Raw genomic sequence first — 25,080 nt, 5'->3', positions numbered from 1 at the left:
TGAGGAACAGCCAAACTGTACTACAAAGGTGAGGTTGTGGAAGACAGTTTCATGTCGCAGGTCATACACCATGGCAAGACTAGGCACAGCAACAGGGCCGACGCTAGGCTTCCCTGCCTCCAGCGCCGTCCGTATATATTTATGTATATATTTATGTATATATATATATATATATATATATATATATAAAATCAGGTGGTACTCAGGGTTGAAATAAATAACGTATACTGCAGGAATGCTCCCGACGTTTTGTCAGTTAAGTGGTTAAAGATGTCTTTTATACAAAAGGTCCTCTTATATACATCATGCTAGTAGTGTTTTAATATCCAATATCCATGTTAGCACCTCTATGTTGCACATTCCCTGTCTTTTAGCCAATTTTTTATTTGTATGCTCTTTTAATATGGAGTTTTTAAGAGTCTGTACCCTTTTTATGTTTAATGTTTTAAATATACTTTAGATTACATATTATCTTATAATTGTATTCTATATGTTATGATAGGTACTGTGTTTTTGCTTATGCATATATTGTATCTCTTTTTTGTATTATGCATATCTTTTTTGTATTATGCATATTTTTTGCTGCTATCTCCAATATGTCCATCTGAAAATGGCTGCCCACAGTGTATAGATATGGTGTAGTTAAGTAAATGGCCACCGCCTTACCCTACTGTGTGCCTTATACAACCAACAAAATGGCCGCCAACCAGGGGCGTTTCTAGAGAGGAGGGGGTCCGTGTGCAGTCACCGACACGAGCCCCCTCCTCTCTGCCCGGCAGCCGGAATTTATACTTCCGGCCTAAGGCGGAGTATACACTAAGTGGGCCCACACACACTGCAGTGTCTAATCCACTAACATGCATCCTTAACACTTGAGGCCAGCTGTATGACTACGGTGCGCATGCAGACCCGCGGCAGACACCACAAGATGGCCACCACGAATCGCACATGTGCGACACCAGCCGCGAGGCAATATGGGTTATCGCGGACGTCACAGATGATGTCATAAACATGGCCGCGGCTCACTGTGCATGCCATGCGCAGAACGGCGATTAGCGCAGAACCTAATTCAGCCCATTACTCCTATTAGTGAACTTTATAAGGGGCACCCAGGGAGACCCAATATCACCCCTGAGGAAGTCCAGCAGGACGAAACGTGTTGGGACCACTATACCAGCCTCTTCTAAAACACTGGCTACATGCAGATAAGCACTTTTTCTTTTCAATTGATTTGTTGTATTTTGGTTCTGTGGGCCTGATTCAGAGCCGGACGCTATTTGCGCTCGCTCGTTCAGAAAAAGGGGCCGGATATTTTAATAGAGCGCTCGCTCTTTGCGGTCTGTTGACGTCTCTATGTCTGAGCGAGCGAACGAAATATGCGCTCGCTATTTTGTAAAGACGCCCCCTGGCCGTTCGCATCATACGTCATCTCCGCTATTTATTAGATTAATCGAGTACATCGAAAGGCATCTGAACTGCTCGCAGTGCTTGTGGCTGGATTTTCCTACCGCAATCATGCGAACAGTTCAGGCTAAGAGACAACCAAGTGACGTGGCCGATGACGCTGCTTTGTTAATTATGTACACCCTTAAAAAGCCCGTTTTGACCGTTTGGCACGCCTGCGTTCGGATCTCCACTCCCCGTTTTCAAGCACCTTCCCCTGTTGCCAACCACAAACGCCTCATCCTGTCACTCAAAATAGCAAGCACTCGCTATTTTGCGAACACACGATTTCCGACCGCACTGACTGAATGGCGCATGCGCATTACGACCCATACGCATGTTCGCTTGGAGCGAACGAGCGGCCGCTTACGAGCGGCTCTGAATCAGGCCCTGTATTCCATATCCCCCTTGTTATGTTGTAAAAAATCCCATTTGGAAATTCACCACTGATGATGGGTCATTTCTGCTTGATTTAAACCTACCCATATGAAAGGTGCTGGGGTTACTAAGGGATACTGGAGGAGGGATAAGGAATTTCTGATTACATGCTGTTTTTCAAGTGCTATCTGGTAGCATATAATACTAATAGTGCCACATAACTAATATAAGAAATATTGCACTATTTTATTTTTTCCATCTGGCTCTACGAGCCCCTCCACTAAAGGTTTCCTTATCATCAGAATCCCAGGTTCATCTCATCCATCGACTTCCCTGTGTGGAATCTCAGATAAGCTTAAAAGATTTTTTATTTTGTACTCACATTTATTTTAGAGCATGTGCACCATATTATTTAACTTACTACACTATCAGGTGCATGTTCTCTCCAGGGCCGCCTTCAGGGGAGCACTGCTGGGACTGGAGTCCCGGGCCCAGACTCTCAGGGGGCCTGCCTGCACCTACCAACTTGCCACCACACTCAGGGCCACCATCAGGAGGGGAACTGCCGGGACTGCCATCAGGGGTGACTGTTTACCACCCACTTGCCTGCTACCAGCTGCTGCCACTGCCCATTTGTTTCCTAGCCTGCAAAAGTGGGACGTTGACCCAGCGGCCGGCATGCGTGATGTCATGACGTCGCGCTATGCTGCACCGCTGATAGAGTGAAGTGGACAGAGGAACTGCGACTTTTCTGTATAAATTAAGTGTGGGGCTGGCGCTGGCTGCCTGTGGCTAGGCTGGGAATGACTGGCTAGCTGTCTGGGGCTGGATTGGGCTGGGCTGACACTGGTTTCCTAGGGCTGACACTTGCTGTGGGACTGACTGCTTGGGGCTGACACTTGCTGTGGGACTGACTGCCTGGGGCTGGATCTCACTGTTTGGGGCTGAAGCTGACTGCCTGGGGCTCAATGTCTGGGGCTGAGGCTGACTGCCTGGGGCTCACTGTCTGGGGCTGGGGCTCACTGTTTGGGGCTGGGGCTCATTGTCTTGGGCTGGGACTTGCTGGAGGGCTGGACTGCAGACAAGTGTTAGACAGCAGGGCTGGGCTGGAGAGACTGAAGGGGGTCAGAGGTGTCAAAATGTATAAGTAAGCCAATTATTGACCAATTATCAAGGACATATACAGTATAATTATTAATACCCTATTTAAAATACTAATACCACATATAATTGTGGCTTTTTTTAAAGGTGTGGGCGGGGGACCCTGCCTATTTTGTCAGTCCCGGGCCCCACCATTTCTGAAGGCAGCCCTGGTTCTCTCCAACCCCCTTTTTCAGATCACATTCATCCGGCTGCATACAGAAATATGGAAAGACTGCTGCCGCTTCACACTAAAAGCATTTGTGTGCTTTGATTTTGTACATTGGACTGAGAAAGTTGATCTTCAGCTATCCACATGAGACTCCATTTTGTAACAGGATGGTGTATGCCCTTAAGTTATTTCTAAGTGCATCTATTCTGAATTCAGCTAGAGACAAGTTTTAGTGACCTTCATAGACTAGAGAGATTGGAATGTACTAGAGATAAGATGTATGCTTACTCCTGTTTACTCCCTAACAATGTTCAAGTATAGATAATACATAATGAAGACTAATAATGAGTGTTTATGCTGAGAAGAATTGCTTATGTTACAATGTGAGATCACTATGTCTGTAGAAATCTCTAAAACTGTGTGACACGCAATTATAGCCAGAGAAACCTTTGAACTCAGAACTGGTCTTGTGGTATTTCTCTCCAGCTGTCCATTGAGCGCTCACACAGGGGTTCTGACAAACATATAGAGCTCTGGCCCGGTGACTGACCATGGAGGATATTGGTTTCAATCCATCAGGACCTATATTCCATACCACGCTACTTGCACCAAAAAAAACATTTGGGACGATAACCTGCTGCTTCATCCTCACTGTCTACCCCTTTTGTATCACCCCTGTCAGTAGGCCTCTCCTCTTTAGTATGTAAACTCTCAAGATTTTAAGTGTACACATGATGATGAATCTATCTATCTATCTATCTATCTATCTATCTATCTATCTATCTATCCATCCATTAATTGTACCCTTCTTTTTCACCACAGGTATAACAAGTACTGGCTGTTAAGAGTGGTGATTTCTGAATATATAATTTTTTAAAAACAACAAAATGTTTTTAGCGGTTAAATCATAGTCCACCCTTTGTTAATTCTGCCCTATATTTTATAGATTAAAAGGTATGAAAATAAATCTATAAAATGTGAAGATATTTACAAAGCTGATAGTATGATATTGCTGTTTAAATTGTACATAATAAATATAAAAATGATAATCAAGAAATACTAGTTACTTCATTTCAGTAATACGGTACCAGCAAAAAGAAAAAAAATCTAGGTTTGAAAATCTGAGTCTTTGTATTTTATGCTTTGCTGTGGGTGAGATTATATTTAGCATTGTACAATAACTTGGTTATTCAATCATGGCGGGAAGCTTATCACTACTACAAACAAAATGAAATGCTGTATATAAGGATTGCTGAGACATATAAACCACATCTCGCTATTTTGTCCTGAATGAGACCACGTACCTCACAGCTGCTAATCCATTGGCCGGCTTTTCATTCTTATCTGACATCTACAACACAACAACATTTTACTGTCTCATTATATTGTAAACTTGTCATTATAATAATGAGACTTCTTAACACATACACACTAAAGTAGCTTATCACGTCCTTCTGATATATGTAATCCATATTTATATGTATATGCAATATACATGCGTAAAAGTAATTTTTGATACGAACTTTTATACTGATCTGTTTATCTCGACATGTATCCCCCAAAATAAGAACAAATGTTACACATGTATGTGATTCTTATATGTGTATAAACATGGTTTATTTTTTTTTAAGCATGAATTATTATTAAGGCAAGAAAAAGAAAAGGAAATACAATGGGCCAAATGTAATAGGGTGAGAGTTTAGAAAAGTGAGAGTTTCTGACACTTTTTAAACTTTGCCAATGTAATAGAGTCCAAAAACAAAGAAACAGAGCGAACTTGCATGTTTTTTTAGACTTTAAAAACTCTCACGATTTAAAATCCCATTCAGATGTTTTCCCATTTTGAAGATAAAACTCAACAAATTTACTGCTAAACTCTCACATTTTCTAAACTCTCACCCTATTACATTTGGCCCAATATGTTATTTGCAAAAACACAATAAGGACATGACTAATAAATATCAGCGTACATAGGTTATACTGATTGCATAGAATCAGGCCTCAGTCATCTTTTATGAATGAATTCCACATAGCCCATTTCAACCGAGAGGTTAAGGATTAGAGAGAGTAGGAACAGGAGGACAGTCCGAACGTCACCATCATGAAACTATAATTAATGAAAGAAAGGGCTGGAGAAGCATCCTGTTCCCAGAAATGAGCTCTGGCAGCTTTTGTAGCCATATGTATTTGGCCCATTACTGAAAAGGAATAGAGGGAGTATATATATATATATATATATATATATATATATATGATTTGTATTCACAACATCATAAATAACAGTCAAGTAGACTTGACTGTTATTTATGATGTTGTGAATGCAAATAGTTTTTTTTCACCAGATCTATATATACTCCCTCTATCCCTTATCAGTAATGTAATTTTAATTTGTCATTGTTTACTGTACATAGGCATATATATGAATAAATGTTTGTAGGTGTATATTTAAATATTAAATTATATATAATGCTATTTGAGATGGGTTGTATGGAATATTGTTCTATTTCAAATAAAGAAACTGAAATATTAATCTGTGCTCTTAGTCCCAAAATCCATCTCCCATCATCATTACTTTTTGCCAATCATCTTGATCCACTTATAATTATACTTTTCCCTTATCATAATTATTCTCTACACCCTTCAAGTTGTACATCTTTCTCCATCAAGCTCCTTCCATCTTTAACCCCATCATCATACTGCTTCCATGTTTTAACACTGTCATCAACTGCCCCTCCTATGACCATGACCCCCTCACCACCAATACCCCTTTTCCACATGGTTCAGACCTTGTTTACACTGGACCTTTAATTTGGGTTATTCCCAGGTCAGCCCCATTCACATTGAACCTGGGTCTGCCCTGCTAAACTTGTGAGGTCATAAAAAGTGGCAGGTGATTGCTCCACAACCACCAATCAGCTCATTATAGGAATGACCCGGGTTGCACCATTTACACTGCACCATTACCCGGGTCCATCCTGGGTCTGACCCTGGTAGCTACCTGGGTTGAATTCCTTGGTCACTTGACCTGGGTTATTTTTCAGGAACCCTTTTCCACTGAGCTGCGACCCGGGTAGAACCGGCAATAACCCGGGTTATTGCAGCAGTGGAAAAGGGGTATTAGTAAAGCGCAGCAGTACCACAGCAGTCCCTCTCAGCAGAATGTAATTAGCTCACTATTAATTAGTACATACTGTGTTGCCCATATCACAAGTGTAGAGAATAATTAAGAGATACTGTTTCCTTTACAATTCTCATTTGTATTTCAAACACACTATTAAATATACTTGAAACTTACATGTTCCTTTTCTTTTAAAGATATAAACCTGGATCTAATTTGCCATGTTATTGTCCCACTTACCTCTATGCAATATACTGTGCTTTCATTGATATATAAAACTAAGGTATTTGCCGTTTTCTCTTTCAGTGACATGGAGCAGCCCTGATTGTCCAGTTGAACCTGAGCTGTTACTGTACCAGTGACATTTAATTTAATGTATTTTGGCTCCTGAATAAACAACAGAGAACAACACCAGACAGCTCAGCAAACTTACCAAATGATTTATACAATCCTATTAAAACACACAATACCACTGCCTGTCATATCCTGGGGTAACAGAGGGAAGTATGAAAGGCAAGCCCTGGATGTAGTAAAAGTTGGAGTATAACACATATAACCCAATGCAAATGACATTTGTCTGAAGGTTTTTAAGCCTTTATGTTTGACTTAACACAGTAAATAAAATGAAATGTACTTGAATTTGTAGTGGGATCGAGAGGTGACCGGTGTCTTTTGTTTCTAATTTCATGGTGCTATGCTCTGCAGCAGGTACTATCTCTGCTATACATTGGTGAGCTCAGGACACACAATGGACAAGTGGTCTTAGAATATGACAGCTTTAGGACAATCCACCAAATGAACACTGCAAATGCAGTAACTGCAGCACTATAATAATACTGAATCACACCCCCCTCTAAATATAAACTTTGAATCTAGAAATTACATGAAGGCTTTATGATGACAGCCAGGCCAAACAGACCTTACTTCTGACATATCTGATGTACAGGCAGAGCTGAAACATTCTGTACTGCTGTTAACAGCTTCACATATTATTTTCCCTGTATTGTTACCACTTTGCAGTTCTCTATGTGTGTGTGCTGTGTATCTATTTAGGCTGATATTGTTACCTCAGAATTTTTGTCCAACATCGGCTGTAAGATATGAGAGTTTGATGGAACCACAATACTAGCATCTCCATTTGCAAAATTCAACACTTTTAAGTAGCTTTCTCCAGCATTAGGAACTGGGGGATTCGTCTCCTATTTATGACACAACAGTACAAGAGGTAAAAAGTTTACATTGGTTAAAAAAACTTGTAGTGTGGCTGAACCCCGACCTTGCCACATGTCTCTCAAACACCATCTATCTCATTTGGAGGAATAAAGACATTTCTGCTATTAGAGACATTTGACCCTGGCGGCAAACTAAAGATATTCTGTCCAACCATCCAACTAGTTGATTGGTTGGAATGAAAATCTGGTAAGGTATGAAAGCAAATGACAATCAGCAATTTGCTCCCAAATGCCGGAAAATGGACAAAAACTGTTGTTTGAACAAATTGTTTAGATCAAACATTTAACAAACTTGTCTGACGACCATTTTCATCTGTTTTCTGGCATTTAGGAACAAATTGCTGATCTTCATTTACTCCCATACGTTACCAGATTTTCATTCCATCCAATCAACTAGTTGGATGGTTGGACAGAAAATCTTTACGTGTGTACCCAGCTTTAGACCGAAGGAAGAGTCTCTCCACGATTCCAGTTGTCCACACCAGCCTTTCGTCTCAACAGGTAAGCAGCGCACCGGAGTCTCCTTTAGCCACCTTTACGTCAGGGAACTGCGCACCAGTCTCGCGTACGGGGCCATTTTATAAGTCCTCTTTCCCTCGTGCTCCCATCAAATGGCCTCCCTGGTTTCACGCACTGGCTCCCTCTGTTCCCCTGGTTAAACAGAGATATTTTCCCCTTCTAAGGCTCCTGGTATAGTCTTTTCCATGCAGACCCCTAGTTTTACAGGGCTATTCCGCCTGAACTGAACCATAGTCTCTCCATTACAGGGACATTTTATTCATACATTTCCTGACCAGCTATACATGTTTAAACATTTTTTCCTACATAACATACATTTATCTATAGATCAGGGCGAGGTCACTGGGGTACCACAATAAGTTTTATGATCAAAATTGTATGGTGCATGGCAGAAATATTTCCCTAAACTTGACCCAATGTAAAACCTGGACTCATTGGAGCCCACTATGACTCCTCTTAGGCCAGCTACACTACAAGGGAACAGAGCTTATACCGTATTCCACTGAGTCAATGAAGCACATTATGTAGAGCAAGTCAGGTCTAGGCCCTAAATGCAGATGTGGTGAAGATACATTTGGACATAATAGGTGGTTTTGCATATATGTGTACTACCAATCATATTTCTTTGTAATTAAAAAACATAGTTTAAATGAGTTTGTGATACAATAAAGACCCAGACATAAAAGAACAGGTATTTGTAGAACAAAAATTATAACTTGAATAATTTTTTTCAGTCATCTCAGCCTTTGGTAAATGAATGGAGGAGATTAAATAATCCACAGCAACATTAGTCTGGATGCAGGAGGCTGTAAAGCATTTTACTTGGCAGTTCGGGATGTGCAATCTCTATATCCATCTATATTCAGGACTGAGGGTTGGTTGCTCTCAGAGTTGGTTTTGCCCCCCTGAGTACCTAGCCATGCAAACTAGTTACTATGTTGAGAGGTGCCTGGCTCTCTGCAACTTTATGTATCACGGAAGACAACTAATTGTGCATGAGTGCACACACGGTATTAAATGCTCCTACCATTGCAATCCTTTCATGCCTCAGTCCTGGATTTATTGTCCTGACTTCTATCTTTAAATAGTCTGTACGCTGTTCACGTATAGCCAAGTCTAGGCAACATTATTCCATTAATCGTTCAATAAAGAACTTAACATATAAACTTAAAATTGCTGACTCTTTAAACCTGTTTATTCCTGTGAAATGTGTGTTATATCTGTCCTTCTCTATCAGTATCAGGTGTCCTACAACGTTGGGGCCTTTTGTATTGTTGGTAAGGGACCCTCATGAAGAAATTATAGTAGACTATGGGGTTTATATAATAGGCTGTAGACTTCAAGCATCGGCGAGTCCAGTGTGAGACTGCCTAATGTTTTAAAGTAGCAGTCATTTAAATGGCAAAATCAACCTGGGTTTGCCTTTTAAATGACTCTTACTTTAAAACATTAGGCAGCCACGCATGGGACTGACCAATGCTTGAAGTCCGCAGCCTATTACATATACCCCATATGTGACTGTATACTTTTCTCCTGAATTCTTTCTGTACATTAGAGGGTAGATTATCCTGACAACTAAAATGTGACAGATAAAACTTTAGCTTACATTAATTTTGATCTCTATAACACAGGCAACTGCAAATGCCAGAGCAGCCAGGATCATCCCAATTGTCATCTTTGGAATATGCCTGTGGGTGAAAAGATGATTATATTCTGGCAATATTGTTCGGATCAGTCTTCTCTACAATTAAAGAATAATAGAATATTCCACTGGTACAGTTTTTCATACTCACTTTAAATTTATCTTGCACAGTTTAAAAAGAGGGTATATGCCGAGGTCAAACACAGGGATGAGGATAAGAATCAGAAGTGGATTCAGAATCTGGTAAAGTAAATAATATTGTAGTGTTCAGTATTTTCTGCGTATCATGGAAAGATTAACCCTAATGAAATATATGGTCACCTCTTGCTATCCTGCCATTCTTTTATTGTCTACAGTATGTTTATCTAGGAAAGCATTCAGAAGTTGCTCTTTACATTCTGTCATATTTCAATGAAAGTACATCTTGCTTCCCTAGTCACTGACTTGACTGCCATGTTTCCATCATTTTTTTATGTCCCTTATCTACTCAGTACTAGGTCCCCTGCTCTTCTCTATCTCTACCACCTCTACTGGAAAACTAACAAGCTTCTTTTTATTTCAGTATCATCTCTATGCAAATAAAATCTATCTATCTTCTCCATCTGTGTTGGTTGCTTTAGGATTATCTTTCTACCATTTCATCTTGCATGTCCTCGCGCTGCCTCAAACTCAAGTTTTCATAACTAATAGATTTCCCAAAGCTAAAAAATTGCCCCATATAAAATATGTATCTAAAGGTGTATTTATCAAAGCTTGGAGAGAGATAAAATTGTGAAAGATAAGGTACCAACCAATAATCTCCTAACTGTCACTGTACAGGCTGTGTTTGAAAAATGACAGTAGCTGATTGGTTGGTACTTTATCTCTCACAATTTGATCTCTCTCCTAAATACCCCCCTAAATCCTGTTACATACACCTAAGAAACATTTTCAGAATACATCCATGGAATACACTCATAGAAGACACTGCAAAAACTGTAATTCATCTACATGTTGTCTCTCGCATTGATTATTGCAATAACAAGAGATATGGTAAGAACTTACCTTTGTTATCTCTGTTTCTATGAAGTCCACAGGGTCCACAGGGTTGACCTTGGGGTATAGCTGGATCTGAATCAGGGGCAGAACTATGGGAGACAATGGAGGCGCCTGCCGCCGGGCTCCAGCTCTGAAGGGGCACCTCCTCAATTGTCCACAACATATTCACCGCACTTAGGGCTGTAATTATATACCTGGAGTATACCGTCATAGACGCCCAATACATGGCACCCCTTCCCGACTCCTGAGAAGCCACAATACACTAGTGGAGAGCTCCATGTCAGACCATCAGCTGGCACCTTCTTCTATCTATAGCCTGTCTGCATGCAAATTGCTACATTACAGTGTCAGCAGCTGTGACAGTGGAGGCAACAAATTATAACTTGCCTCTGGGCATCTGGGATGAATTTACGCCACTGATCTGAATCCATGGGCATCATGCAGTTAAAGCTTTTGCAGCTCCCAGGATGCACTTGGTCCATCCTCCTCTATACCCCGCCCCCAAGCCATAGGCACATCAGTTGGTAAGTAGCCAAGGCCAGAGGAGGAAAAAAACAGAGAAGGAAGACTGGAACACACAAGAACCATACTCACAGAAAGGGAAATGGAAAACCGGTGACCAGCCACACAGCCCATATGAAGCCAGGTGCATCAGGGCCGGCGCCCTGTAGACCCTATGGACTTCATAGAAACACAGATAACAAAGGTAAGTTCTTACCTAATCTCTCGTTTTCTACTTCAGGGTCCATAGAGGGTCCACAGGGTTGACCTTGGGGATGTCCCAAAGAAGTTCTACTAAGGACGAGGGTGCTCCTGTGCTGAAAGGAGAATCCGGCACCTGAAGCATGCATCCTTAGAGGTGAAGGTGTCAAAAGCATAGAACCTCAGAAAGGTTTGGATGGAAGACCACGTGGCCACCTTACACAGCTGAACAGCCGAGACGCCACGGCTAGCAGCCCACGAGGGACCCACAGACCGAGTAGAATGAGCCTTAACAGAGGCCTGAACAGGCAAACCCTCCTGTGCATAAGCCTCACGAATAACCAAACAAAGCGGGCAAAAGTTTGTTTGCTGGCAGGCCAACCCCTCTTGTGAAAACCAAAGAGGATGAACAAGGAATCCGACTTCCGAATGGAACTGGTCAAGTCCACATAAGCTGAGAGCACGGACCACATCTAAGGAAGCCTCACCAGTTAAGAGATCAGGTGACTGAAGTGCCGGTACAACAATTTCCTGATTAATGTGAAACTTAGAAACCACTTTAGGTAGAAACCCCGGGCGAGTGCGAAGCACCGCCCTGCAAAAAATCAGAAAAGGAGGACGACAGGAGAGCTCCCCCAATTCTGACACCCTTCTGGCCGAAGCATTCGCCAGGAGAAAACCGTCAACCATTTGAGATGCACCGAATCAAGAGGTTCAAATTGAGTACCCTGCAGGGCCCGAAGCACCACCGCCAAATCCCAAGGAGCAACTGGGGGAACAAAGGGAGGCTGAATCCTGAGAACACCCTGGAAAAAGGTGCAGACATCTGGTAGAGTAGCTATCCTATGCTGGAACCACACAGAGGACCTGATTCAGAGCCGGACACTCTTTCAGTGCGCTCGCTCTGAATCAGGACCCTCCTTTCTCTTTTTTAGAGCGGCCTCCTGGCCGCTCGCATAGCTGTGGGTGACCACCCACAGCTATAGCGAGCGGCCAAAAAAATGGTCGGGCTTGCGACGAGACCCTTGTGGTAGGGTCTCGTTGCCGCAAGCCCTGGAGTGCTTTCGGCTCTATCAGAGCCGAGAGCACTCCCACTGACATCACTTGTGATGTCAGTGGGGCCGGCCCCAGACGGTAGGCATTCCCATGGGAATGCCTCAGTCTGGCCAGCCATGCCCCCAGCACGCCCACCAACTCACCAACGACAGCACGCCCCCTTTGTAGTGAGACCCATAGCGACGGCTTGCCCGTCGCTATGTTGTCTCGCACATGCGCACGACGGAGCCGGCTCCCTCGTGCGCATGCACACTGCCCCAGCGCTCGCGAGCGGGTCTGAATCAGGCCCAGATAGTGCAGACACATGAACTTTTAAAGAAGCTAGGCATAAGCCTAGGTCCAAACCAGACTGAAGGAATGCCAAAACTCTAGAAACACGAAATGCCTGAGGATCATAGTTTCTGTACTCACACCACTGAAAATAAGTATGCCACACTCTATGGTATATCCTGGCGGAAGCAGGCTTGCGCACCTGTAGCATCGTGCTGATGACTGAGCTGGAAAAACCCTGGGACCTTAATACGGATGTCTCAAGAGCCATGTCGTCAAATACAGATGACCCAGATCCGGGTAAACACAGGGCCCCTGAGACAACAGGTCCCAACGTTGAGGCAGAGGGAACGTAGCATCGTTGGAGAGGCTCCGAAGATCGGAGTACCAAAGACGTCTGGGCCAAGCCGGAGCCACCAGCAGAAGCATGCCAAGGACCCGAGGCAGCAGGGATATCGGAGGGAATAGATACGCCAGCTGAAATGTCCATTTCACTGACAGTGCATCCACGAGGCTTGTGCCTGCGACTCTTGTCCTGGACCCGTACAAGGGCAGCTTGCGATTGTGATGGGAGGCCATGAGGTCCACCTCCGGCAGTCCCCACCTGTCCACGAGTAGTTGAAATACTTCTGGGTGAAGCGACCATTCCCCGAGATGCACTTCATGATGGCTGAGGAAGTCCGCCTCCCAATTGAGGACTCCTGGAATGAAGACTGCCGACCGCCGGAAGGTGGCACTCCGCCCAAGACAGGATGCATGACACCTCTGACATCATTGCTCGACTGCGAGTTCCCCCTTGATGGTTGATGTACGCCACCATGGTGGCATTGTCAGACTGAACTTGCACAGCCCTTCCTTGAAGAGCGTGACCGGACAACTGGAAGGCCCTTTACACGGCCCGAAGTTCCAGAATGTTGATGGGAAGAACCGCTTCTTCTGCAGTACAATGGCCCTGAAGTGAAAGGGGACCCGTCACTGCACCCCAAACCTGGTGACTGGCATCTGACATGAGCAGAACACAGTCCGAGATCCAAAAGGGGCAACCCTTGATGAGATGTGAAGTCTGAAGGCACCAAGCAAGCGACAGGTGCACCTCCGGAGACAACACCAGCATCTGAGTCCTGATCCGGTGTGGTAACCCGTTCCATTTGGATAGAATCAGCCCATGCAGGGGCCTGGAATGAAACTGGAATGAAACCATGTCGAATGCCGACACCATGGACCCCAGAACCCTCATTGCCGAGTGAACCAATACCTGGGAACTCCTCAGACAACTGCTCACTAGCAGTTATAGGGAGGAAATCTTTTCTGGAGTCAGAAAGATCGTTTGCTGACGAGAGTCCAGAAGGGCTCCCAAATGAACCATCCTTTGTGACGGAATCAGGGAGGACTTTTTCCAGCTTATCAGCCACCTGTGCACTTGCAGACAAGCGATCGTCAGGTGCAGATGTTGTAGAAGTACCTCCGGAGAGCCTGCCAGCAAAAGGAGGTAGTCAGATGGGCAGCCATGACAGCCACAATTTGGTGAACACCCTTGGAGCTGTGGAAAGGCCAAAGGGCAGAGCCTGAAATTGGAAGTGAAGCTGGCATATAGCAAACCTCAGATACCGCTGGTGTGAAGGTGCTATAGGATCATGGAGGTAGGGGTCCTGGATGTCCAGGGAGACCGTATAATTCCCCAGTTCCATAGCCAGAATGATGGAATGCAAAGTTTCCATCCTGAATTTGGGCACTCTGAGGAACTTGTTCAGTGACTTCAGGTTGAGGATAGGCCGATGTGACCCATTGGGTTTCAGAACCCGAAACAGAGTTGAGTAGTAACCCATCCCACGATGAGAAAGTGGAATGGGAACAATGACCCCTGCTTTCAGCAATGACTCTTTGGCTCCCTGAATCTGCAAGGCCTTGGTCTTGTCCTAAGAAAGACTCGTGTAGAAGAACTGTTGGGGGGGGTTCTGTGATGAAAGGAAAGGGCGTACCCTTGAGAGACCACTTCCAGTGCACCAGCACTGGGCGAATTGAAGAAGTCGGCCTCCCACTCTGGGATCCCCCAGAGAGAGGCCCGTCCCATCAGGCTGAAGGCTTATCCTCTGGCTTGGAAGCAGGGCATCTAATGCTCCAGGCCTGCTTCTTTGGTTTAGGGGCAACCTTGGTTGACGGCTGCCTCGGGAAGGACTGACCCTTGGAATTCCCCTGAGTACGAAAGGAGCGAAAGGCCGAGGTCCTAGCCTTAGAAGGTGCAGCCGCTGATGGCTGAACGCAGACTAGACTTTGCCAAGGTATCAATAATTTTGTCCAGGTCTGGGCCGAATAAAATCTCCCCATTAAAAGGTAAGGCCTCCAGGCCTTTCTTGGAATCGGCATCTGCTCTCCAAGAATGGAGCCACAAAGATTGGCGAGCAGAGACCGCTGCTGCCGAAACTCTGGAAGTCAGAAGACTGGCATCCAAAGTTGCTTCTCCAATATAGGAAGCGGCATCCCTCATCTGTCCCACTAAAGCTCTCTGAACCTCCGGAGCTTCCTCAGGAAAAGTATCTTCCAGTACATTGGCCCAGCTCTCAATGGCTTTAGCCACCCAAGAGATGGCCATGAAAGGACGGGCCACCACCCCAGAGAGAGAGAGTAAATGGATTTTAAACAAGTCTCCACTTTCCTGTCTGTGGAATCCTTTAGGGATGAAATGGAAGGCATAGGCAAGGTAGCACTCTTGATTAAGTGAGTAACATGAGAATCCACCACAGACGGGGTTTCCCACTTTTTGCAATGACTTGCAAGAAATGGATAACTAGACGAAAAACGTTTTTGCAGCTGGAACCTTTTACTAGGTAACTGCCAGGCCTCCGCCATATGATCAGTCAGCTGGTCAGACAGAGGAAAAACAGCCAAAGTCACTTTTGCCTGCTTAAAATTTGGATACTTGGACTTAGGGGCTGGTGCGTCATCCTCTATATCAAGAATGGACCGCACCGCCCGCACCAATGCCGGCACATTAATGGAAGATTTTGTATCCACTTCCCGGGCGGGGGAATCCGAATCAGAGTCCTCAGGCAATTTCCCCTCATCCGAGGACGCATCCAAGTCTGATAGTTGGATGACATAACAGGGCGTTTAGACGCCTTCTGAGGCTTGTCACTCCTTCACATAGTTTGAAAGGCTGAAGATGAGGCCGCCAAACTCTGGACTGAACTGGAGAACACATCCACCCATGGTGGTTGACCCGCCTGCGGGAGACCCTGAAATGGAATGACTGACTGCTGCGTCACTGGAGGAGATTGAATATACATAGGTAATCCCGTATATGGATTAACAGTCTGAGGCTCAGGGGGAGACTGCAATAACTGTGGCATACCCTGAGAAAGGGGGGTGGCTGATTGGGGTAACCCCTTATGGGTGAGAGCAGTCGGGACAGCCAGACGGTCCGTGATGGAAGCCAGTACCTGAGAAAACACCGCCCATGGAGGGTCCTGTCCCGAATTTGGGGGGTTAGAGGGAACAGGTAACTGACGGCAACTCACACACAGCCTATCCTGTGATAAATCCTCCATATTTACCGTCTGCAGGAGAGCAGAGTGGGAGCCGCGGTTCGCTCAACTTCCTCTTCAGACATGATAAAATCTATATATAAACAGATATAAATATCAACACAATAGGGAAGTCCAGTGGTACACTCCTGGCGCACCCACAAGCATGCAGCACACAGGTCCACAGATATGGTACCGTGTAGCACGCAACTGTATGTTACCGACCTCACAAATACATGAATTTATATAAGTGAGGTCCGACAAATGCCCTTCCCCCATACACCTGCCAGGGCTGTAGGAGAAGGAAAGGGATAGGTATAGACTGACAGTAAGTAAGGTGACCCGCGTCTTACCTGATCCCCGGCGCTCCCGCAGCAGTCGTGGGATTTCGTAGAGCCCGACTAGTACAGACTCTGGGGTCCGCCGCGATCCCCAGATCTGCACTGGCGTTGCGGCAGCTTGGACGTCCAATGGACAGTCTGACGCCGACGCTCTGAAGAGTCTTAAAAGTAAAATTAAACTATAAAACTCATAAAATAAAATAATCTTAGGGATTGCTAATCTGCCTCCCTGTGCTAACGATATCCCGACTCCAACTTAAACTGAGGTGCCTGTGGTTCCGCTGCGGGGTATAGAGGAGGATGGACACAGTGCATCCTGGAAGCAGCAAAACTTTAACTGCGTGGTGCATGTGTATCCAGATCCAGCTATACCCCAAGGTCAACCCTGTGGACCCCCCATGTACCCTGAAGTAGAAAGTCTCTTTACTGGTCTTCCCCCTAAACAGACTTTCACCCCTATGATCTAATTTGAATACAGCCGCTAGACTGATTTTGCTCGCAAAAAGTTCTTCTCAGGGCCTTAACTTGGGGTGTGTGGGGACGGCATTGTCACGCCATGGCACCTGCATGTGGCTTGCAGGGTGCCATAAACTGCAAAGACACCCGTAGCATCTAAGGGATGCTCCAGGTAGGCACCCTGCAGCCTGTGGAGCTGCCCAGAGCGCCCTTTGGACACTCCACTCAGGGTAGTGTTCTACTTACTATAGCTGGCCTACCCCATAGGCATAATGTCTCAGGTTTAGGGGGCCCGTTTCTTCTACTTTTGTTCCACTTTGTCGGTCCCAACATTGGTTTCCTTCATTTTACCAAATCCAATATAAAATGATTCTACTAACATACAAGGCTATCAACAAAACTGCACTAACTTACATCTTTTCACTAATCTATCTCCCAACTTGCCCATTCGCTCTGCACAAGATCTGTGTATCTTAATTTATCCACACTCATTATCTGCTCCCATTCAAAGTTACAGGACTTTTTATTCTACCTCACACAAGAAAACTTCTATTATCCAAACCTTTACGAGTTCCCTGACAACTCACCACTTATCTTATTCCTTCTTAACTCTCCCTACACTATTCTAATCAGTTACCCTCTCTACACAGTTCACTCAGCTTTACATTTATTCTACTTCTATATGCAGCCCCCTCCCTAAATCCAGACCAACTTAACTATGTGACTGGGTGGGATGTAGTCGGCATCCCGGCGTGCAAATAACAGTTATGGGGAACATGTATATTGTACCTGTATCTGGTCTGGCTGAGCGACAAAAGCTGTCTGGAAATAAAACATAAAAGTTGAAGAATAAAAATAAGTTATATTAATCATAGCAAAATGTTTCAGTTATATATATATATATATATATATATATATAGTTTAGATGATTTGATACAGAAATAACAAAAGAATACTTGAGCAGTCTAAGGAAATAAAGGGAAAGGAATAAGGGGGTTATGTAAGGATACGTGGAACGGTAAGGAGAAGGGAAGGCATCACCCAAATAATAATGTCAACAGGAGTGAGAATGGTAAGCTCAGTCTTGGAGAGGATAGGCATCCAAAATGCTTAATCCAAGAAGCCAAAGTACATGAGACATGATTCAGAGTGTTGTGAATAAAGCTAGTGATGTATTGTAAGTGATAGATCTGCCATATTCTATTTATTATCGAGATAAAGGATGGAGGTTTCCATTTTTTCCAATATAAAGCTATTAAGTACTTGGTAGGTAGCACTCAAAATATGTGTTATGAGCTTCTGGGTGTACTTAGTAATATCAGAAATATGATGAGATAAAAGGAACATAAATGGGAGTTGGCAATTGCATAACCTGTAAGAAGAAAATAAGACAATAAACTTCTGTCCAAAATGGATGCAATTTAGGACAGTGCCACAAGATGTGGGACGGGGGCCCTGATTCAGAGCCGGACGCTCTGACAGAGCGCTCGCTCTGAATCAGGGCCGTCCTTCCTAATTTTAAAGCGGTCTCCTGGCCGCTCGCATAGCTGTGGGTGACCACCCACAGCTATAGCGAGCGGCCAAAAAGATGGTCGTGATGGTCAAGACCATCGTGACCATCGGGCTTGCGACGAGACCCTTGTGATAGGGTCTCGTTGCCGCAAGCCCTGGAGTGCTTTCGGCTCTATCAGAGCCGAGAGCACTCCCACTGACATCACTTGTCAGTGGGGCCAGCCCCAGACGGTAGGCGTTCCCATGGGAACGCCTCCATCTGGGCAGCCATGCCCCCGGCACGCCCACCAAAGCGGGCGTGCTGTCACTCACCATCGACAGCACGTCCCCTTTGTAGTGAGACCCATAGCGACGGCTTGGCCGTCGCTATCTGGGTCTCGCGCATGTGCACGACGGAGCCGGCTCCCTCGTGCGCATGCGCACTGGGCCAACATCGACCCGCTTGCGAGCGCTCAGCGCTCGCGAGCTGGTCTGAATTAGGCCCAGAGTTCCCTCAAACCAACAAAGTCTCCAACATAATGGTGACATAGAAGGAAAAAATGTATGCAATTGTTGAGGTATTAAAGACCAACAATAATAGATATTAAAGCATTTTCACTAACTTAAACGCTAATGGATGTTTTTGAGAGGTTATCTGTAATTTTGATCCAGTTCTCTTGAGATAGAGTTTCCCCTGTATCCTCCTCAAACTGCAGCTTATGGGATTCTTTCAATGGTCGGTTATGCAATAGTATTAGTAGAAACTTGATATGAGTTTTTTTGTTGAAGATCTATTAGCACAAAAACTTTCAAAGGGAGAAACATGTTGGAGACCAGTACGAGACTGACAAGAAGAAGTGTAGAAATGTCTAAGTTGGCGATATTGGTAAAAGCAGAAATTGGGGATGGGATATATAATGTGAAGATCAGCAAACGATAGGAATGAATGTAGGGTAGTGAGCTCTGTTAAGAATTTAATATCAATTCAAAACTGGTCTGAAGGGAGAAGAAGGGCATTGACGTGGTGGGAATGATGGATTATTCCATATTAGGGTAAGACCTCCAAAATGCGGGTTTGACCATATTTCTCATATGCACTAAGCCCCAGAATGGATGCGGGGGTTGGCGCCATTTTCTATTGGCATTACCCTATAAAAGCCTATCAAGAACTCCTCGTGGTGTGTGTCATTCTGCACATGCGCAGAATGACGCCAGGGGGACTTTTGGGTCATAGACCCGGAAGTCCTTCATTCGCAAAGGACAGCTCTTACCTTTGTGATTTTGTTCATGCATACCGGCATAACTAGGACAGCTCTTACCTTTGTGATTTTGTTCATGCATCCAGCATACATGCATAGAGTGGTGGGATGCATCGCACCCGAATGCGATGCCTCCTCATCCCACCCATAATAATTGGTAAGTAGTAATGACTTTGGACCATATAAATAAGAAGAAAGCTAGTGTGGGAGGTAAGATAATTAAAGTAGATCTATTTAATAGATGTAATTAATTTTGAAGCTAATTATTGTAGAGTTTTGAAGGTGTTTGCAGGAACTCGCAGTGGAAGTGTTTGAAAGAGATGTAAAAGTCGGGGCAAAACATTCATCTTTAAAGGTGTGATTCTACCAGTCTAGGATATGAGAAGTTTATTCAACCTTGTAAGGTCATCTTACAAGTTATGTTCAAGTTTAATTACTTTGATTAAATTATATATCTAAGTTCGATCTTCTATAGGGAGAATCATTTTTTTCTCAATAACAACATATATTCTGCCCAGAATTACTAGAACTAGTTTTTATGTATAAATGTAAATATTATAGATCAGGTCATCATATTAGTGTGTCAATAATCAACTTTTGTGTGTAAGGACTCGGGCCCTCCATGAACAGTGGAACTACACATCCCAGCATGCAGAGCCACAGTTTTGCTATTAGGACTTGCTAAAAGTGTGGCAGGGTATGCTGGGATATGTAGTCCCACAAAAGCTGAAGGGCCTGAGTTTGACACCACTGGTGTAGAATATACTTATTATGTTTGTAGTACAATATTTAAAGGTACATTAAAAAAGTTAGTGTTTAGCAGCAGAGCAATAATCAGTAGCAGATTTTATCTAGGGGCTGCAGGCCCCATCAATAAAAATCTGCTGCCACCAGTGAGCCCCCAGTAATTGGACAGGCATCCTGGACTGTGATAGTGCTTCCATTGGGAAGCCACTCCTCTGCTTTCTGCCAGCTCTGAGGCTTTTAGGGGCTGCAGCTGATGCAGTCCCTAGAAGCCATGGGGGAGAAGAGGGTTGGGGGAGCAGATGCACAAGTTCCCCTGCCAGCCGTAATGTGCTTCAATTCACTGCCATGGTGCGACTTGTGCACATGCACAAGCCTTGTTCTTTTCCTTCCCTACACTCTCGGTGCTGCTTAGGTGGGCAGTGCAGCGGCAGCAAGAGCCACCACTGGCAATAACTGTGCCCACCAGTGTGGTCATTCAATTTTAATCATTGTGATTCAATTGTAAATCTTAATGTCTGTGGAAGACATACAATCTACCAAATCCAATTGACATTATACAATAAGAATATCAGAGCCGTAACTAGACTTTTTGGTGCCCTGTGCCAGAAAGAGCATTGGCGCCCCCTTAATTTTCAAAGGGACATAATGCACCCAAAAAAGGGCCATGGCTTCATGGGGAAGGGCCAGGGAAGATATAGGAAAGGCCAGGAGAAGCTGGGGATGAAATAAGGGGAAGCTACAAGCAAGAATGATAATAAACAGACATTTGACAGGCCCAAAGAGCCCCCTGACCTGTGGTGCCCTGTGCGATGGCACCGGCTGCACTACCCTAGCTACGGCCCTGAAGAATATACAAAATTCAGATTTTGAGAGAGATGTAATATATATACTACACAGAGGACAAGTGGAGAAGTATCATTTTGTCTAAAGAAGACAAGTTCAAAGCAACCAATCAGATGCTACCTATCATTTTATAGAAAGTAGTAGATAAATGATAGCTAGAAGCTAATTGGTTGGTATGGGCAATATCTCCACTTGTCCTCTTTAGAATGTTTCATACATCTCTGTTTGCTTCCCAAATAATGCTCAGTCAAGGTTTATATTGTATATATTGTGTAACCAATTGTTTTATGTATTTTAATTAATGCCTAATTGTAAATCATATAATCTACTTGTACTGAGTAAGGGGATGCAAGCCATTTAATACAATCATCATTCAAATTAGTTTAAAAAAAAAAATATATATTATGTATTAAACCTCAGATACTAACTTTATGGCTTTAGGTTCAATATATCTTCTGTAACTTTGTGGGATAAATCGCACTTTCATTAAAATACAAACTAATGGGATTGTAGATAAAATCACTAGATGCAAATTTAATATAACTTGATATCAAGTGAAAAACCTAATAATATTTTACAGCAACCAAAGCTCAGACTTTTCTGCTGCAAAACCAAAAGGTTTCTACATTTTGTTTGCAGATCTATTTAGTAATAAAGGATAAATTATTGATAACGGCCATGTTACTGATCCATCACCAAACAAATGCCTGATTCAGAAAGGATCGCAACTGCGACTACGCACGCAATTGGCTGCTTGTTGCGTTCCGCCATTGCGTATGCATTGTAGTGTGCGTGCGCGAACCGGCCACTGCAATCGGGTCTGTGATCACAATGACTATGCACACCCATCGCAGAATGATTGACAGGAAGTATTGATTGTGGGAGGTTATGGGGGTGGTCGCGAAACGCAGGTGTGCCAGGGCTTTTGAACGCCGTTGCTGGGGCGTACATAATTAGGCACTGCGATGCCATACACAGCTCGAGGTTAGCAATTCCTGAGTAAGGTCTGACCTTGTGCAAGTGTGCGTGAGGCTCCGATGGTACTCGATGTTGTTGATGGTTTCATTATGGATGTGTGTAAGGTAAGGTGGGCGTCCCTATGTAGTAAGACGATGAAATAGCGATCGCAATGGATTAGCATTTCATCGCAGTGAGACTGTGTGTGTAATCACAGCCATGATCGCAATTGCGATCCATAGCGAGTCAGGCCCATAGTCCATATTTCAATGAGTGTTGCGAAGATGGAAGTTCTTGCACTGCAAATATAGATATAGATCGCTCCCTGTTTATATGAAGAAGAAAATCACCACTTACAAAATCGGAGTTCATTCTTGTTGCTTGTAGAGTCCATCTGGATCCCTGAAACATCAAACAAATTAAACAGATTAATATATTCTTTGCATTAGAGCTATGGTTGAATATTTGAGAATCCTACTAGGCAGGTGGATTTTATAGAGCCAAATACAGAATCACTTCTTTTTGAAATATTTTAAGCAACTGTTCGCAATCAAAATAACAATATTCTCTCAGTAAATCATTCTCATTCTTATAGCAAAATGACTAATCATTTATTGGAACTGTAATTTTTAAGTGAAAGATGAAGCTGCCATGTACCATGGGGCAGATATACCACAAACTGCCAAGTGAACACATTGACTATCCATTCATTTAAACTGCTCCATAGTTTGTCATTTTTCCAGTTACCTGCTGGTCAAACAGTGCCCAGAACATCGGCAGCGGAATGTAGAGGAAAAGGACCTTCGTTACCATTTTCACTTCTGTAATCAGCTTTTTCTGTAAGGAAAATTCCAGCTTGTCAGATGTATCCAGGAAAACAGTGATAAAGGAATTTAAACATGGCTGCTACTTGGCCAATCAGCACATGAGGAGGCACATTACACTTACTAAGAGGGCAATCATTATTTACTAAGAGGCAAAACAATAATTATCTAATATTTTTATATGAATATATTATGGGTCCAAATTAATGTATAATAATATTAAGAGGGCAATATTAAGTACTAATTCGTTAATGGGGGCAATGCAAATTCATGATGAGAGCAACAATCTTATTATTATATTATTATTATCTCAAGATGTAGGCACCGTTTATAATGGCATACAATTAAAAAAAAAGTATTACCTCTATCATAAATTTGTGTTTTTACTATGGAAAATTATCAAGAAGGTAGTTTTTAATGTGGTGATTTGCAAAATGTTTATTTTCTGATGGTTTTCCTGCAGTTTGGTCTAAAATAAATTATGAGGTTTCAAATAAAAAGCCAAACAAACAACATTTTCCATAAACCATCTGTTAGCAAATATAACATGTATTCTTAAAAACATTAATAAATAGATTGATACTGTATTCATTTATTAGAAGAATGAGGTTGTTATGGCTGAATTGAAAGATGGTCATTCATCCATCCAGCAATATTTAATGTTTACTGAATGTTAGACTGTTGCAATGTTTGTTCTTTATCTTTAAACAGTCCAATCCACCCTCCCTCATTGTTAGATTTCCAGTTTAATCAGATAAAAAATCCAATGATCAAATGATTCATCTATGTGTCAACGTCTAAGACACGGTAACTGTTCGATGTTGTGTTCTCACCGGATAATTCTCAGTTGCCCAGTCCAGCCAGTGCTCTCTCTTGGGAAATGCTTTGGAGCGATGATTATATCGGTTCTTTATGGCATACTAATACAAACAAGAAACACACAGAGCTCATACTGACTGTTCTGTTTTTGCAGGTAGGATTGAAATGGATTTAATTTTAGAAACAATTGTTTATAATAGTGACAATAAAAAAGGCAAACTAATATACTGTACCGGTTACTCTATATGAGAAAAAGAGCTACTGGTAACATTTATAGGTATATACTGTCAGTAAAGGATATGAGCAGTGGTAAGAATGAAAAAACTGGTGTTATACAAAGGAATCAGTTCCTTTATACAAACCAAAAGAAAGGAGTTCAGAGAGGTACAGAAGAACAAGTACAGGCAGGTAAAGAAGGAATTAATATAAAAAGGTATGGAAGGTAGAAGTACAGAGAAGTAAGGTAGGGAGTATGGAGAGGTACAGAAGGGAAGAGTACCGAGAGGTACATAAGGAAGGCAAATGAAATGGTACAGAAGGAAGAGGAAAGTAGATGTACAGGAGGAAGTAGTATGGCGAGGCACAGGTGGAAGGAGTATGGAGAGGCACAGAATAGGTGCAGTGGAGAAGAGAATGGAGAGGTACAGAAGAGAGGCGTATAGAGGGAAGGAATATGAAAAGCCATGGAAGTAAGGAATACAGAAAGGCACATAAGGGGAGAGTACTGAGAGGTACAGAAAAAAGGTGTAGGAAGAGGTATAGAAGTAGGGAGTACTGAGAGGTACAGAAGAAAGGTGTAGGAAGAGATATAAAAGTAGGGAGTACTGAGAGGTACAGAAGAAAGGTGTAGGATGAGGTATAGAAGTAGGGAGTACTGAGAGGTACAGAAGAAAGGTGTAGGAAGAGGTATAGAAGTAGGGAGTACTGAGAGGTACAGAAGAAAGGTGTAGGAAGAGGTATAGAAGTAGGGAGTACTGAGAGGTACAGAAGAAAGGTGTAGGAAGAGGTATAGAAGTAGGGAGTACTGAGAGGTACAGAAGAAAGGTGTAGGAAGAGGTATAAAAGTAGGGAGTACTGAGAGGTACAGAAGAAAGGTGTAGGATGAGGTATAG

At 43.3% G+C, this 25,080-nt stretch overlaps 1 protein-coding gene across 1 annotated transcript in view; it reads right to left on the bottom strand.

Moving 5' to 3' along the window:
* SLC15A2 (solute carrier family 15 member 2) overlaps positions 1-25,080 on the bottom strand; it is a 104,317-nt gene that overhangs the window by 28,041 nt on the left and 51,196 nt on the right. Inside the window, exons 10-18 of the mRNA XM_088473685.1 lie at positions 23,983-24,069; positions 23,073-23,162; positions 22,683-22,727; positions 17,818-17,850; positions 9,796-9,884; positions 9,609-9,690; positions 7,319-7,450; positions 6,492-6,638; positions 4,438-4,484 (exon numbers count right to left, since the gene is read on the bottom strand). Coding sequence (XP_088329811.1) covers positions 4,438-4,484; positions 6,492-6,638; positions 7,319-7,450; positions 9,609-9,690; positions 9,796-9,884; positions 17,818-17,850; positions 22,683-22,727; positions 23,073-23,162; positions 23,983-24,069 — 752 coding nt within the window. The remainder of the gene's footprint in view (positions 1-4,437; positions 4,485-6,491; positions 6,639-7,318; positions 7,451-9,608; positions 9,691-9,795; positions 9,885-17,817; positions 17,851-22,682; positions 22,728-23,072; positions 23,163-23,982; positions 24,070-25,080) is intronic.

Source organism: Taudactylus pleione, unplaced genomic scaffold, assembly GCF_031769625.1.
Source record: "Taudactylus pleione unplaced genomic scaffold, aTauple2 ptg000138l, whole genome shotgun sequence".
Taxonomy (NCBI): Eukaryota; Metazoa; Chordata; class Amphibia; order Anura; family Myobatrachidae; genus Taudactylus; species Taudactylus pleione.
This window is presented reverse-complemented; position numbering and strand designations above follow the sequence as displayed.